Genomic DNA, 15,220 nt, shown 5'->3' with positions numbered 1-15,220 from the left:
GGACTCAGTTCAAGCCTCTGCTCCTCCCTTACCTGCAGGGGGAAGCTTCATGAGTGGTGAAGCAGGTCTGTAGGTATCTCTCTTTTTCGCTCTCTACCTTCCTTTTCTCTCAATTTCTGGCTATCTCTATCCAATAAATAAGTAAAGGTAATAAAATTAAAAAAAAAAAAGAAAGAAAAACTCCAAGATCAATTACCAGTAAGTTCTGACAACATGCAAATCAGCAGACCATTTAGCCAACGTATTAAATGCCTAGTTACATGCTGTTATGGAAATGGCATTTGTTCTATTTGTTTTCCTCTTCTCCAGTCACCTAACACAGGTTCTTATTCAAGGATTCATCAGCTACAGAGTTCTGCTAAACAGGTTCTTCCCTGGCAATACCATCATGGTGAGAGAGTCCCATAATCACTGACTCTCCATGCCCTTCTCCTTCCCTTGTGACTTCTAATCTGTATTTACCTCAGAATTTGCTTGTTTTGGTTATTTCACATAAATGAAATCATACAATATTTATATCCCTTCATGTTTGACTTACGTAAGGTTACATGTTTTCAAGGTTCATCCATGTTTATTTAGTCTGTATTAGAACTTCACTTTTTTTTTTTCTTTGCCTCCAGGGTTATTGCTGGGGCTTGGTGCCTACACCACAAATCCTCTGCTCCTGGAGGCCATTTTCCCCATTTTTGTTGCCCTTGTTGTTGCGTTTGTTGTTGTTTTTATTGTTATTGTTGTTATAGCTGTTGTTGTTGGATAGAACAGACAGAAATCGAGAGAGGAGGGGAAGACAGAGAGGGGGAGAGAAAGATAAGACACCTGCAGACTCCCCTGCAGGTGGAGAGCTAGGGGCTCAAACCGGGATCCTTACGCTGGTCCTTGTGCTTTGAGCCATGTGCACTTACCCTACTACGCTATCGCCCGGCCCCCTAGAACTTCACTTCTATCTATGACTAAATAACATCCCACTCTATGTAGAAATCATATTTTGTTTACCAATTCATCTGCTGATGGATCAGACGAACATTCTGAGGTAACATAATCTAAGAACTGGTGGACAGAGAACTAAATCAGCTGTTAAAGCACTGAACTTCTGGGCCTGATGTTTCCAGTTTGAACCCAACAAATGCTTAGAATAGTGCTCTGATTTGGCTCTCTCTCTCCCCTTCTATTTCAAGTGAAGTAAAAGCACCCCCAACCTCTCTCTTGATAAAACAATTGTAAAAAAAGGAAAAAGAACTAGCAACTCAGACGAAGAGGATAGTACTCTATGAAAAAGATCTTTAGGGGGACCGAATGGTAGTGCACCAGGTTATGGGAAGATAGTGTGAAGTGCAAGGGCTGGTGCAAAGATCCCAGTTCGAGCCCCCAGCTCTCCACTTGCAGGGGGGTTGCTTCGCAAGAGGTGAAGCAGGTCTTCAGGTGTCTATCTTTCTCTCCCCCTCTGTCTTCCTCTCTTCTCTCGAATTCTCTCTATTCTATCCAACAGCAATGGAAAAAAGATGGCCACCAGGAGCAATGGATTTGTGGTGCAGGCACTGAGCCCCAGAAATAACCCTGGAGGCAAAAAAAAAAATTAAGGGACCTGGATTTTTAGCTCAGCTGGAGAGTACACCTGCTTTGCCATGCAGGCAAACCTCATTCAAGCATAGCCCCTATGACTACAGGAAGCTTCAGTGCTGTAATGTCTTTCCTCCTCTTTTTCTCTGAAAAAGCTCAGAGCAGTGAAGCCCTGCTGACAATAACAAAAACAAACAAAAAAAAATTATTAATTTTTAATGCTAATTTGCTTTATGGCTACTCCCTACTATCTGCTCTCAGCATCAGTCTGACCCAAATTGCTCCCCTCCTCTCTCGAATTCTCTGTCCTATCTAACAACAACAGCAATGACAACAATAATAATGACAACAACAAAGATAACAACAAGGGCAACAAAATGGGGGAAAATGGCCTCCAGGAGCAGTGGGTTAGTAGTGCAGGCACCGAGCCCCAGCAATAACCATGGAGGCAAAAAAAAGTCACTATCTTAAAAGTCAAAATTATTCATACTTGCATATTTGTATCACTGTATAAAAACTCCTTGATGTCTCAAAAAGTTATCATGTGATCTAGCAATTCACCTATTCTATACACTAATAAAGTGGAAGTTAGAATCAAAGCAGGTATTTAGATGCCAATATTCAAAGTAAAATTAATTACAACAGCCAAAAGAGAAGACTAAGGGGGAGGGGTGAGGGAGACAAAAAAGAAAGAATGAAAGAGCTCAAGAGTTCAACAAGTAAATGAATAAAATGTAATATATATATATATATATATATATATATATATGTAATTTAGTTGTGATGGAAGGAAAGTTCTTATACAGGCTACACTGTGAATGAACCTTAGAAAGGCTAAGCAATGTGGTCCGGGAGGTGGTGCAGTAGTAAATCATTGGATTCTCAAGCATGATGTCCCGAGTTCAATCCCCGGCAGCACATGTACCAGAGTGATGTCTGGTTCTTTCTCTCTCCTCCTATCTTTCTCATTAATAAATTCTAAAAAATAATAATAATAATAATTTTTTAAAAAGGCTAAGCAAAATAAATCAGACACAAAGGATAAAATGAGTCCACACATAAATATCTAGAATAAGCAAACTCACAGAGATAAAAACAGATTAGAAATTATCAGGAACTAGAGAAGGGGGTGAGAAATTACTGATTTATGAGCAGAGTTTACATTTAGGGTAATGAAAATGTTCTGAAAACAGAGAGTCATGACGATTGCCTAAAATTATAAATGCAATTAACACTACTGAAATGAACACTTTAAACTGGTTAGAATAGCATTTTTATGTAATACATATTTTAGATAATAAAAAAGGAGACTTCTTTACCCTTGCAGTAAAAAGGAGTACAATGTTCTTATCCCTTACCTAAAACTACCAGAAATTTTAGAACACATTTTACAACTGTGATATAACAGATAAATTACACTCACTAAGTTTTCTCTAGGTTGTAACTTTAGAGATCTTGGAATTTTAGGGACGATTTCCACTGGAGTTATTCTGACTACTGCGTGCATTTCTATATTTAGTCTTTTTCTCAGGTCATCTGGAATCTGAAATTTAAAAAATAAAAATATGTTCAAAGCTCAATTTTTAATACACAACACAAATACTGATATTAACACCTATGAGTCCAAGCAGAGTTATAAGAGCTATCATAATTCATGGGCTAAACAGATGAGTACTATATAGCCAGAGGTACTGTGATGGCATAAATACGTCAGTTTCCCCTACATTTTTTTTTGTCTATTTATTTTTCCCTTTTTGTTGCCCTTTTTTTATTGTTGTTGTGGTTATTATTATTGTTGTTATTGATGTCATCGTTGTTGGGTAGGACAGAGAGAAATGGAGAGGAGGGGAAGACAGAGAGGAGGACAGAAAGATAGACACCTGCTTCACTGCCTGTGAAGTGACTCCCCTGCAGGTGGGGAGCCGGGGCTTGAACCGGGATCCTTAGGCTGGTCCTTGCACTTTGTGCCACGTGCGCTTAACCCACTGCGCTACCACCCGACTCCCCCTACATTTCTTTTTACAACTTCTTTGGAGTCTGAACAATTTTGATCTCTCAAGTCAAGCCTATTAGAGTATCTGATGGCAACTACTGCTATTCCTCACTGTCTAATTGTTCCCAACCTATAAAACAGAGTAAGATATGCACAATCCTTACCGTTACCTTGCATCATGGGCCTCAAAACTCTACCATCAGCGCTTCACCAATTCTCACTATACAATTTCAAGACAGAAAAAGGAAGTATTCCTGCCTAATGACAGAACTATTAATAAAACAGATAGGTGACAATTCAGTGTTAGACATTTTGGTTTTGGAGATTAGGTTTTGGAGTAGTTATTTTATTTTTTTTGGGGGGGGGGGCAAGGCTAACAGGGTAATCATCACTGGGGTTTAGTACCTACACAGTTACATGGTTCCTGTTGGCTACTTCTTCGTTCCCTCTTTCTTTTCTTTTCTTTCCTTCCTTCCTTTTTCTGTTTTGATAAAGAATGGGAGACAGAGAGGGAGGAAGACAGAGAGGAGAGACACTGTAGCACTGCTCCACAACTCATAAAGCTTTTGCCCCTTTTCAGGGCACTCCAAGCTAACCATGAGTTCTAGAATTATCCTGTTTGGTTTGGATCCAGTTTAGCTGATTGCCTATGTAAGGACAGATTAAGCCTATACCAATCTAAACTTAAATTTTGCCCAAGAAATCATCTTTACCTAAACAAGGACATTACCATGTAATCAGAAAAGTGACCCTGCAAAGACTTCAACTCTTTATTTCATTTTTAATTTTTAGTCCAGAGCACTCCTCAGCTGTCGCTTATGATAGTATGCTGGGGACTGAAGTTGGGACCTCAAGAGTCTCAGGCATGAAAGTCATGCTATCTCCCCAGCCCTCCAACAGACTTTAGACACTGTTCCTTACTACACTGGCTTTTAATTTATATGTAAAACAATATTTTATGCATAGTTTGGGGAAAGTTCAAACAACATACTTTTTCCCTAAATAAAAAAACTTATACTAGGAGGTCGGGTGGTGGTGCAGCTGGTTAAGTGCACATGTTACAGTGTGCAAGAACCCAGGTTTAAGACCCCAGTCCCCACCTACAGGGGTAAATCTTCACGCGGGGTGAAGCAGTGTTGCAGGTGTCTTTCTGTCTCTCCTTTCCTCTCAATTTCTGGCTGTCTCTATGCAATATATAAATACAGATACTTTTTTTTTTTTTGCCTCCAGTTATTGCTGGGGCTCGGTGCCTGCACTATGAATTCACTGCTCCTGGAGGCCTTTTTTTTTTTTTTTTTCATTTTGTTGTCCTTGTTTGATCATTGTTGTGGTTATTATTGTTGTTGTCATTGATGTCGCTGTTGTTGGATAGGACAGAGAGAAATGGAGAGAGGAGGGGGAGACAGAGAGGGGAAGAGAAAGATAGACACCTGCAGACCTGCTTTACCACCTGTGAAGCCCCCCTGCAGGTGGGGAGCCGGGGGCTCGAAACAAGATCCTTACTCCGGTCCTTGCGCTTTGGACCATGTGCGCTTAACCCAGCCCTTAACCACTTAACAGCTTAACCACTGCCCAGCCCCCAATAATTTTTTTTTTTAATTTATACTAACCCATACTTTTCCAAGATGGAGAGCTTCTATGTTTCTGGTATATTTTAGAGTATTCTTCAATTCCTCAAGTCCATTCCAGACTATTTTTAGTATATAGGTATTACTAGCTTTTTGATTATGATTTGGACTAATTTGTTTCTGATCTAGTTGCTCTGACATCTGTTTTTCTTTTTCAGGTGACATGACATTTTTCTTTGTTTTACTTTGCTGTTGCTTTGGAGAAAGTAGTTTAACTAGCTTCCCATAGGTTACAGTAAAACTGGGTTCAATTTCAAAATATTCCTGGTCCCATGGAAATGCATGAATGGCACAGTGCTTGTTAAAAATAGAATTTGTTGCTGTATTTTTACATATACTAGGAGGCCGAGAGTTACATACTCTGAAAATATTGTCAAGAGGAACAACTTCTGACTGCATATTTTTGAATGCATTGATTTCAGTTGAACCCCAAGATGTCTCTCTCTTCTTCTCAGATCCTAAAGAAAAAATGCTTCCTATCATAGTCCACAAGCTTGCTTTTGATGATGAGGAACCTGTAACCTCTGAATTTGTTTTATTAGATCCAGTGACTCCTGATGTTGAATGAAGCTGCGTGGCTTGAAATTCCTTTGCCAATCCTATTTGATCTCTTCCACAATTATGAAGTTTTCCATGAATATTATCTGCTTTTAAAAATGTATTTTCTTTGGCTTGCCGGGTCTTTGGTTGAATAAGAAGTTCAGTATCAGCTTCAAGTCTACCATATGTAGCAGCTGGAATTAGTGCAACTGTTTAGAAAATAAAGCTCATTAGTGCATGCTCACCTCTGCTTCAGTGCTATGGTATAAAAATATGACTGCAAATATTTAGCAGCACCTACCAATTTGAATAAATATGTGAGTTTGCTGATCAACCCAAACAGGAAAAATAGCTCTTGGAAAAACTATTCGAATTTGATCAAGAAGATGCTGTTCAAGGGAAGCAGCATGCAGTTCCTAGAACCAACCAAAGACAAGGAAAATCAGCTGAGTTTTTTTTTTTTTTTTTTTTTTTTATAAAATTGAAACACTAACAAAAATGAGTTTACATTTTACCCATTTCTGTCTAGGGGGGAAATTTCAATTCTTTCTCATAGATCAAGCCAATTCAGAAAATATAATGCAGTTCAAAAAAATCTAAAGATAGTGATTTGAAGTAGAGTTTAATCTTAAAATGGAAATAGTTCTCAGTTTGCTTTCTTTTCTTTTTTATCTCCAGGGTTATCACAGGTTCAGTATCTGTACTACAAATCCACTGCTCCTGGTGGCGTATATATATAACAGAGAGAAATTGAGAGGGGAGAGGAAGATAAGAGAGGGGGAAAGAAAGAAAGATACCTGAAGACCTGGTTTACAGTTTATGAGGTGATCCCCTTGCAGTGGGGAGCTGGGGGCTTGAAAAGGGATGCTTGTGTGGGTCCTTACGCTTCACACTTTGTGCACTTAACCCGGTGTGCCACCGCCCAGCCCCCTCAGTTTGTTTTCTTACCAGTATCTCCCAATCATCTGCAGAAAGGGGCTCCACTTCAACTTGCTGACAAGAGACCACATGAGAACATGGCTTGAGAAACACCTGGGAAAAAAATTTTTTTTTTAATATAAACCTACTTTTTAAAAAGTTTTGTTCTTATTTACTTCATATGAAGAGGACAGGGAGGGGGAAGTGAAAAGGGAGAGAGAAAGAGAGAGATTGGTTCACATGAGAGAGAAAAGAGAAAATCTAAAACATCACTTGAGTCTGCGCAGCACTTAAAGCTGAACCAGGAACTTCAAGCATGGAAGTTCCATCCTCTACTGGTAGAGCTATTTCCACTGCCACTGTAAAACTACCTTTAAGGGGGGCTGGGCAGTAGCGCAGTGAGTTAAGCAGATGTGGTGCAAAGCTCAAGGACCGGCAGAAGGATCCTGGTTCAAGCGCCGGCTCCACAACTGCAGGGGAGTCGCTTCACAAGCGGTGAAGCAAGTCTTGTGAAGCAGGTCTGCAGGTGTCTATCTTTCTCTCCCGGTCTCAGTCTCCCCCTCCTCTATCCATTTCTCTTTATCCTATCCAACAACAGCACTGACAACAACAATAATAATACAACAGCAGCAATGATAAACAACAAGGGCAACAAAAGGAAAAAAATAGCCTCCAGGAACAGTGGATTTGTAGTGCTGGCACTGAGCCCCAGCAATAACCCTGGAGGCAAAAAAAAAAAAAAAAAAAAAGAAGAAGAAGAAGAAGAAAGAAAAAACTACCTTTAAAAGACTTTCTGAGATTCAGGAAGATAGTATAATGGTTGACCAACAGAGTTTCCTACCAGAGGCTCTGAAGTTCCAGGTTCAATCTCCAGTACTACAAAAATCAATGCTGACCAGTGCTTGGGTTAAAATTAAAAAATAATTTAAAAAGGACTTTCTGCTTTCCTTAAAAAATAAGTTTAATTGGTTCGTGACTAAGTATAAAGAAAAATGTATGCTAGCACAACACTCCCCCCCCCCAATTCCAGTATCAGTTTATTGAAGAAATGGTGATTTACAGGATTTTTACTGTCACAAAGTTACATTTTCATTATTTCCCCAAGACAGGTATCAACACATTTCACTGTCAACCAAACCATCATCTTACTCAACCATAGAGACTTGGGGTGCCAACCTCACTTTCCCTTTCTAAGTCCCCAAATCTGCTGTGATATTTCATTGGGGATTCAAGCTTACTGCCCTTTGCTTTGTTTCTTAGAGCCCATCTGTGATGATATCACCCAGTGTCCATCCTTCTTCTGCCTTATCTCAAGCAATATGATCCCCTCTAGTTCCTTTCATGACTTTTTTTAAACAATAAAATAGGGGTCAGGCAGTGGTGCACTTGATTGAGTACACACATTAACAATAAAATAGTAGCTGACGAAACAGTTCGTGAATAAGATCCTCACTTTGATAACCAGTACTACATAAGCAATAAGCTGAACTGGCTCCAAACTAAACAGGATAAATGTCAGAGTGATGGTCTGGTTCTTTCTCTCACTCATAAGAGACAGAGAGATAGAAAGAGAGTGGTCCGGGAGGTGGCGCAGTGGATAAAGCATTGGATTCTCAAGCACGAGGTCCCGAGTTCAATCCCCGGCAGCACATGTATCAGAGTGATATCTGGTTCTTTCTCTCTCTCTTCCTATCTTTCTCATTAATAAATGAATAAAATCTTAAAAAAAAAAAGAGAGAGAGACTTCAAAAATGTTAAGTAGAAGAAACATCATCATCAAATTATGTCTTGACCTAGTATATACTGTTGATATAGAAATTTTACAATCAGAGCCAGGCAGTTGCACACCTGGTTATATAAATCCTAATATTTCATTCCATACAGATACACAGATAGATAATGTACGCTATTTAGCTATTTATAGTACATGTAAAGGTTTCTGTGATACAGCCTGTGGAGGTAAAATTATATAAAATATGTGGCTGGGTAGTTGTATGTATTATAATGCTGAAGGACCTGGGTTCAAACCCACAGTCTTCCTCCCCGAGGGGAAAGCTTTATGAGCAGTGAATCAATGTGGCAGGTATGTCTGTCTGCCTGTCTGTCTCGCTCCCTCTCTATCTTCCTCTTTCTTTGTGATTTCTCTCTGTCTCTATCCAGTAAATATAATAAAATATTTTTTAAAAATCAACAAGAAAAAAACTTTGAAAAAGTACAGAAAATATTTGTGATCTCATTTTTTAAATTCTAAAGGTCTAGTAAGATCTCAACAAACAAAATACTCATTCTGAATTTAGGGTGATAGAAAAGTAAAAACAAAATGCTCTTTCCTTTTTCTTTTAATGTATTTTGGATAAAGACAGAAATAAATGGGAGGACAGAGAGAGAAAGACACAACTGCAGCACTACTTCACTATTAGTGATTCTTTCCTAATACAGGTGGGGGTTGGGGGCTTGAACCTTGGTCCTTGTGCACTGTAATGTGAGCACTCCACCAGGTGCACCACCACCCAGCTCCCAAACTTTTTTTTTTTTTCCTCCAGGGTTACTGCAGGGGCTCGGTGCCTCCACTGCTCTTGGAGGCTATTTTTTCCCATTTTCGTTTTTCTTGTTGCCCTTGTTGTTATTATTGTTATTGTTGGACAGGACAGATAAATCAAGAGAGGAGAGGAAGACAGAGAGGGGAAGAGAAAGACATCTACAGACCTGCTTCATCGCTTGTGAAACGATCCCCCTGCAGGTGGGGAGCCGGGGGCTCGAACCCAGATCCTTACACCAGTCCTTGGGCTTGGCGCCATGTGCACTTAATCTGCTGAGCTACTGCCCAGCCCCCCTGTTGTGACCCCATTTTTTTGTAATTTAACTCTCTCATTGGCTGCTGCTTCATCTTGGTGGAGATGTTCTGGGTATCTGCAATGGCTACTTCTCCTGGGAACTGAACACGTGTGACTCTGCTAGCAGGTAAACTTTTAGACCTCTCTACAGCCATGAGCAACCTTTACCTTAGCTGATAATTGTTTATCTTATGGGACTAAGCTTCTATAACTATACTCAGACCTATGGACTTCATGTGCTCTTAACCCCTGATGATAATTGCTTATTTTGCCTTTTACCTGTTTCACCCTAATAAAACCTGTTGTTTAGTGGTCCAGGAGGTGGTGCAGTGGTAAACCTTTGGATTCTCAAGCGTGAGGTCACAAGTTCGATCCCCAGCAGCACATGTGCCAGAGTGATGTCTGGTTCTTTCTCTCTCTTCCTAGCTTTCTGATAAATAAAATCTTTAAAAAAACCAAAAAACTATTATTTAAACCTGTTCTCAGGTCCCCCGCTGTGAATCCTTTTACAGGTCACAGTGCACCCTCAAACCCCTTTTTAAGTTAAATTACAATACCTCTCAAAATACTTAAAATAAATTTTTAAAAATTAAGCAAATATGATCTTGGAAGGTTAGAACATTATTAAAAAAATAAGTGAAGGGAGTCGGGCTGTAGCACAGCAGGTTAAGCGCAGGTGGCGCAAAGCACAAGGACCGCATAAGGATCCCGGTTCGAACCCCGGCTCCCCACCTGCAGGGGAGTCGCTTCACAGGCAGTGAAGCAGGTCTGCAGGTGTCTATCTTTCTCTCCTCCTCTCTGTCTTCCCCTCCTCTCTCCATTTCTTTCTGTCCTATCCAACAACGACAACAACAATAATAACTACAACAATAAAACAACAAGGGCAACAAAAGGGAATAAATAAATAAAATAAATATTTTTTAAAAATTAAAAAAAAATTAAGTGAAGTCCATTAATACTAAGGAAACCTCAATTCATAAAACAAAAATAAGAGAAACAAAATTAGGGAGCCCATATAGTGTGTAAAATAGGTAATAAGAATACAAAATTAACTAGGGAACAGGACAAACTACAAGATAATGACTGCAACAAAGGATAGAACCAACTTGTAATATTCTATAGCAGTGTCCAAGGCAGGTGTTATCCAGCCTCTAAAAGAAAAAAATACCAAGAGTTGGGCGGTAGCGCAGTGGGTTAAGTGCACGTGGTACAAAGCGCAATGAGCTGCAGGATCCCAGTTTGAGCCCCAGGGTCCCCACCTGCAGGGGAGTCGCTTCACAGGCGGTGAAGCAGGTCTGCAGGTATCTATCTTTCTCTCCCCCTCTGTCTTTCCCTCCTCTCTCCATTTCTCTCTTTCCTATCCAACAACAACGACATCAACAACAACAATAATAATTACAACAATAAAACAACAAGGGGAACAAAAGGGAATAAATAAATAAATGTCTAAAAAAAAAAATACCGGCGTAAGGATCCTGGTTCGAGCCCTGGCTCCTCATTTGTAGGGGAGTCGCTTCACAAGCAGTGAAGCAGGTCTGCAGGTGTCTATCTTTTCCTCTCCCTCTCTGTCTTCCCCTTCTCTCTCCATTTCTCCCTGTCCTATCCAACAATAACGACATCAATAACAACTACAACAATAGAATAAGTGCAACAAAAGGGATAAATAAATGTTTAAAAAAAAGAAAGAAAAAATACATAGGGTTGGGGGGAGATAATTTAATACTTATGTAAAGGGGGTCAGGCAGTAGCACAGTGGGTTAAGTGCACATGACACAAAGCACAAAGACCGGCATAAGGATCCTGGTTCAAGCTCCTGGCTACCCACCTACAGAGGGGTTACCTCACAGGCAGTGAAGCAGGTCTGCAGGTGTCTATCTGTCCACTCCTCCTCTCAGTTTCTCTCTGCTCTATCCAACAACAATAATAGCAATGACAACAAGGGCAACAAAAGGAAAAAAATAGCTTCCAGGAGCAGTGGATTCGTAGTTCATACACCGAATCCCAGCGATAACTCTGGAGGCAAAAAAAAAATACATAAAACACTAATACTTATGTAAAGAGAATCATGCCTGAAGCTCCGAATCCCCGGGTTCAAACCCCTGTACTACCATATGCCAGAGCTCAGCAGCACTCTAGTTAAAAAAAAAAATGAAATAAGGGGCCAGGCAGTGGCATACCTGGTTAAACACACACACACACACACACACACACACACACACTACAGTGTGCAAGGATTCCAGTTCAAGCCACTGGTCCCCACCTGCAAGGGGAAAGCTTCACAAGCGATGAAGTAGAACTGCAGGTATCTCTCCATCTTTATCCTCTCCCCTCCTTCTCTGTCTCTATCTGATAACAAATAAACAAAAGTTAAAAATAAATAAACAAATATAATACATGCCTCTGGGTAGGGGAGATAGTACAATTATTATGCAAAAGACTTTCATGCCTGAGGCACTAGATGTCCCAAGTTCAATCCTCATGACCACCATAAAGCCATCCTCTGGTAAAAAAAAAAAATAAGTGAAATTCTTAAAAAAAAATAGAAATGTGGTTTAAATATTTATCCGAATTTTAATTTTATTTCTACTGCTATATTATTGACATAGGAAGAAAAATCAGTGTCATCACATTTTGTGCTTACCTGTTCTCCATTTGAGAGTCCAAGTTTCTGACCAACTTGTCTATTAATTTCAGCCACATATTCACCATCATCACTAAAATGCCGTCCTTCCACCCAGCTCAAGAATGCAGGCTGATGACCCCAGGTTACTTCTATAGCTTGGCTCTATTTATTCAAAAAGCAAAATCAGAAAAGGTTTTAAAAGGTTCTCATTATTTTCTTCATTCACATAAGAAATAAACAAGTATTACAATCTACACATACAAAAAACAGTTCTATAGTTGACAAACTGTTACCACATTTAGAAAACTATAAAAACCAGTTAAGAACACATATCACCAGGTGCAAGGGCCTAGGTTCAAGCCTCTGCTCCCCAATTGCACAGGGGATACTTCACAAGCAGTAAAGCAGGTTTACAGGTTTTATCTTTCTCTCTCTACCTCTCCTCTCAATTTCTTTCTGTCAAATGAAATAGAAACAAACAAACAAACAAAAAAGGCTACCAGGAACAATGGATTCATAGTGTTGGCACCAAGCCCCAGCAATAACCCTGGTGACAATCAAAAGGGAAAAAAAAGGGGGGGGGGGGAGTCAGGCAGTAGCACATCAGGTTAAGTACTGGTGGTGCAAAGCGTAAGGATCCGGGTTCGAGTCCCCGGCTCCCCACCTGCAGGGGAGTCGCTTCACAAGCGGTGAAGCAGGTCTGCAGGTGTCTTTCTCTCCCTCTCTGTCTTCCCCTCCTCTCTCCAATTCTCTCTGTCCTATCCAACAACAATGACATCAATAACAACAACAGTAAAACAACAAGGGCAACAAAAGGGAATAAATATTTTTAGAATTTTTTTTTAAAAAAGCTGTAATCATTTCCAATGCCACACTGGCAATACTATGAATAAAACCAATACCCTAGGATTCTTATGACTGAATTCAACCATTCCAGAATTCAAGACAGCAACATGTAGTCAACGAACTTAGTCATGCATCTATAGATATAGATAGATACACATTTATTCTAAATTAACATTTCAAGGAAGAAGAAAAAGATGACACCAGAGCAGTTGGGGAGTGGGAGTAATGCAGTGGCCAGAGAACTGGACACTCAAGTATGAGGTCCTAACTTCAATCCCAGCACTGAGTGTGCCAGAGTGATGTTCTGCTTCTCCATCTCTACTGTTAATAAACAAATCTTTCATAAACAAATATCTACCCTTTAAAAACTGACACCAGGGGACCAGGCAGTGGCGCAGTGGATTAAGCACACACGGTGCTAAACTCAAGGGCCCGTGTAAGGATCCCGGTTCAAGTCCGCAGCTCCCCACCTGTGTGTGTGGGGGGGGGCACTTCAGAAGCTGTAAAGCAGGTATCTGTCTTTCTCTCCCCCTCTCTATCTTCCCCTCCTCTCTGTTTCTCTCTGTCCTATCCAACAACAATGACAGCAATAACAACAACAACAATGATAAACAACAAGGGTAACAAAAGGGAAAAATAGCCTCCAGGAGCAGTGGACTCAGGCACTAAGTCCCAGCAATAACTCTGGAGGCAAAAAATAATAATAATAACATCAAACAATATCTTCTACAATATTTTCTATAATGGTAAAAACTTGGGAATGTCTTTTAAATATTTATCAGCAGGATAAAGATTTTTAAAAATATGGATATACTATTTTAGTGACGTGTGAGTAAATGAGACAGGTATGGTAATAATTAAAAATCTATGGGGGGGTATGAGATAGCTCACCATGCAGACCGCACACTTGACCATGCATGCACAGGGACCTGGGTCAAGCTCTCAGAACCGCATGGGAGCACTAGACACTACACGAGGGTGAAGCAGTGCTATGGTGTCTGTCTGTTTGTCTGTCTCTGTCTGAAATTAAAAAAGAAGTCTGCCTGAAAATGGTGGAATTGCACAGGTACAAAGCCCTGGCACCAAAGAAAAAAGAGAAACAGAAAGAAGAAAAAAGATACACATCAGTATACGACTAAAATTATGAACTATCAATCAGGTGGGATATACAGTCCTGTATTTAATCATGAGAAAACTAATAAATACATATGGCAAATGGACAAAAGCAGGATCTGGGAGACAGGTGGTGGCACACCCAATTGAGCACACATATTACAATGCACAAGGACCCAGGTTTGAGCCCTGGCTCCCCACCTCCACGGGGGAGGTTTCATGAGTGGTGAAACAGGTCTGTAGGTATCTGTTTCTCTCTTCGTCTCTCCTTCCTCCCTTTCAATGTCTTTCTGCCCTATATAAAAAGAAAGAATGAAAGGAAGAGAGAGGGGAGAGGGAGAAAGGGAGAGAGGGAGGGAGGGAGGGAGGGAGAGGGAGGAACAGAAAGAGAGAAAAAGACTCGAAGTGGTGGATTCATTGTGCAGGTGGATTCATTGTGTGTGTTTATTGCTCTAAGCCCCAGGAGCAATAAACAGTCACACACACACACACACACACACACACACACACACACACACACACACACACACGATCCTATCATCAGAGATAATTACTACTAAAACTTTTTTTGTTATTTTTTTTAGTTATCTTTATTTACTTATTGGCTAGAGACAGAAATTGAGAGGGATGGGGGAGATGAGAGGGAGAGAGACAGAGAGAGACACCTGCAGCACGGCTTCACCACTTGTGAAGCTTTCCCTATACAATATAACATGTGCACTCAACCAGGTACACTACCACCCAGCTTCCCTAATAATTTCTTGTGTACACTACTACAAATTTCATATTATCCCAGTTCTTAAAAGTATATAAAAGTTCTAAAACTATGAAAACATTTATAACTTTAATATATACATATATAATTTAATCTCATTAAAACAGTTGTATAAAATATGCGATTTTGTGGCTTGTACTAGAAACAGTGCCTTTCATTACTAAAGAATTGAAAAGTACAGGGCTGGGAGTCCGGTGGTAGTGCAGCAGGTTAAGCGCACGTGGTGCAAAGTGCAAGGACCAGCACAAGGATCACAGTTCGAACCCCCAGCTCCCCACCTGCAGGGGAGTCGCTTCACAGGCAGTGAAGCAGGTCTGCAGGTGTCTTTCTCTTCCCTTGTTTCTCTTCCCCTCCTCTCTCCATATCTCTCTGTCCTATCTAACAATGATATCA

At 40.2% G+C, this 15,220-nt stretch overlaps 1 protein-coding gene across 2 annotated transcripts in view; it reads right to left on the bottom strand.

Annotated features, from left to right (window-relative positions):
* PEX1 (peroxisomal biogenesis factor 1) overlaps positions 1-15,220 on the bottom strand; it is a 65,071-nt gene that overhangs the window by 46,477 nt on the left and 3,374 nt on the right. For both annotated transcript variants that reach the window (XM_007522486.3, XM_060196234.1), the window contains exons 2-6: positions 12,112-12,255; positions 6,667-6,750; positions 6,020-6,134; positions 5,161-5,927; positions 2,981-3,100 (exon numbers count right to left, since the gene is read on the bottom strand). In XM_007522486.3, coding sequence (XP_007522548.2) covers positions 2,981-3,100; positions 5,161-5,927; positions 6,020-6,134; positions 6,667-6,750; positions 12,112-12,255 — 1,230 coding nt within the window. The remainder of the gene's footprint in view (positions 1-2,980; positions 3,101-5,160; positions 5,928-6,019; positions 6,135-6,666; positions 6,751-12,111; positions 12,256-15,220) is intronic.

This window comes from Erinaceus europaeus, chromosome 8 (assembly GCF_950295315.1).
Source record: "Erinaceus europaeus chromosome 8, mEriEur2.1, whole genome shotgun sequence".
Lineage (NCBI taxonomy): Eukaryota > Metazoa > Chordata > Mammalia > Eulipotyphla > Erinaceidae > Erinaceus > Erinaceus europaeus.
The sequence above is the reverse complement of the archived record's forward strand: the minus strand, read 5'-3'. Positions and strand labels throughout refer to the sequence as shown.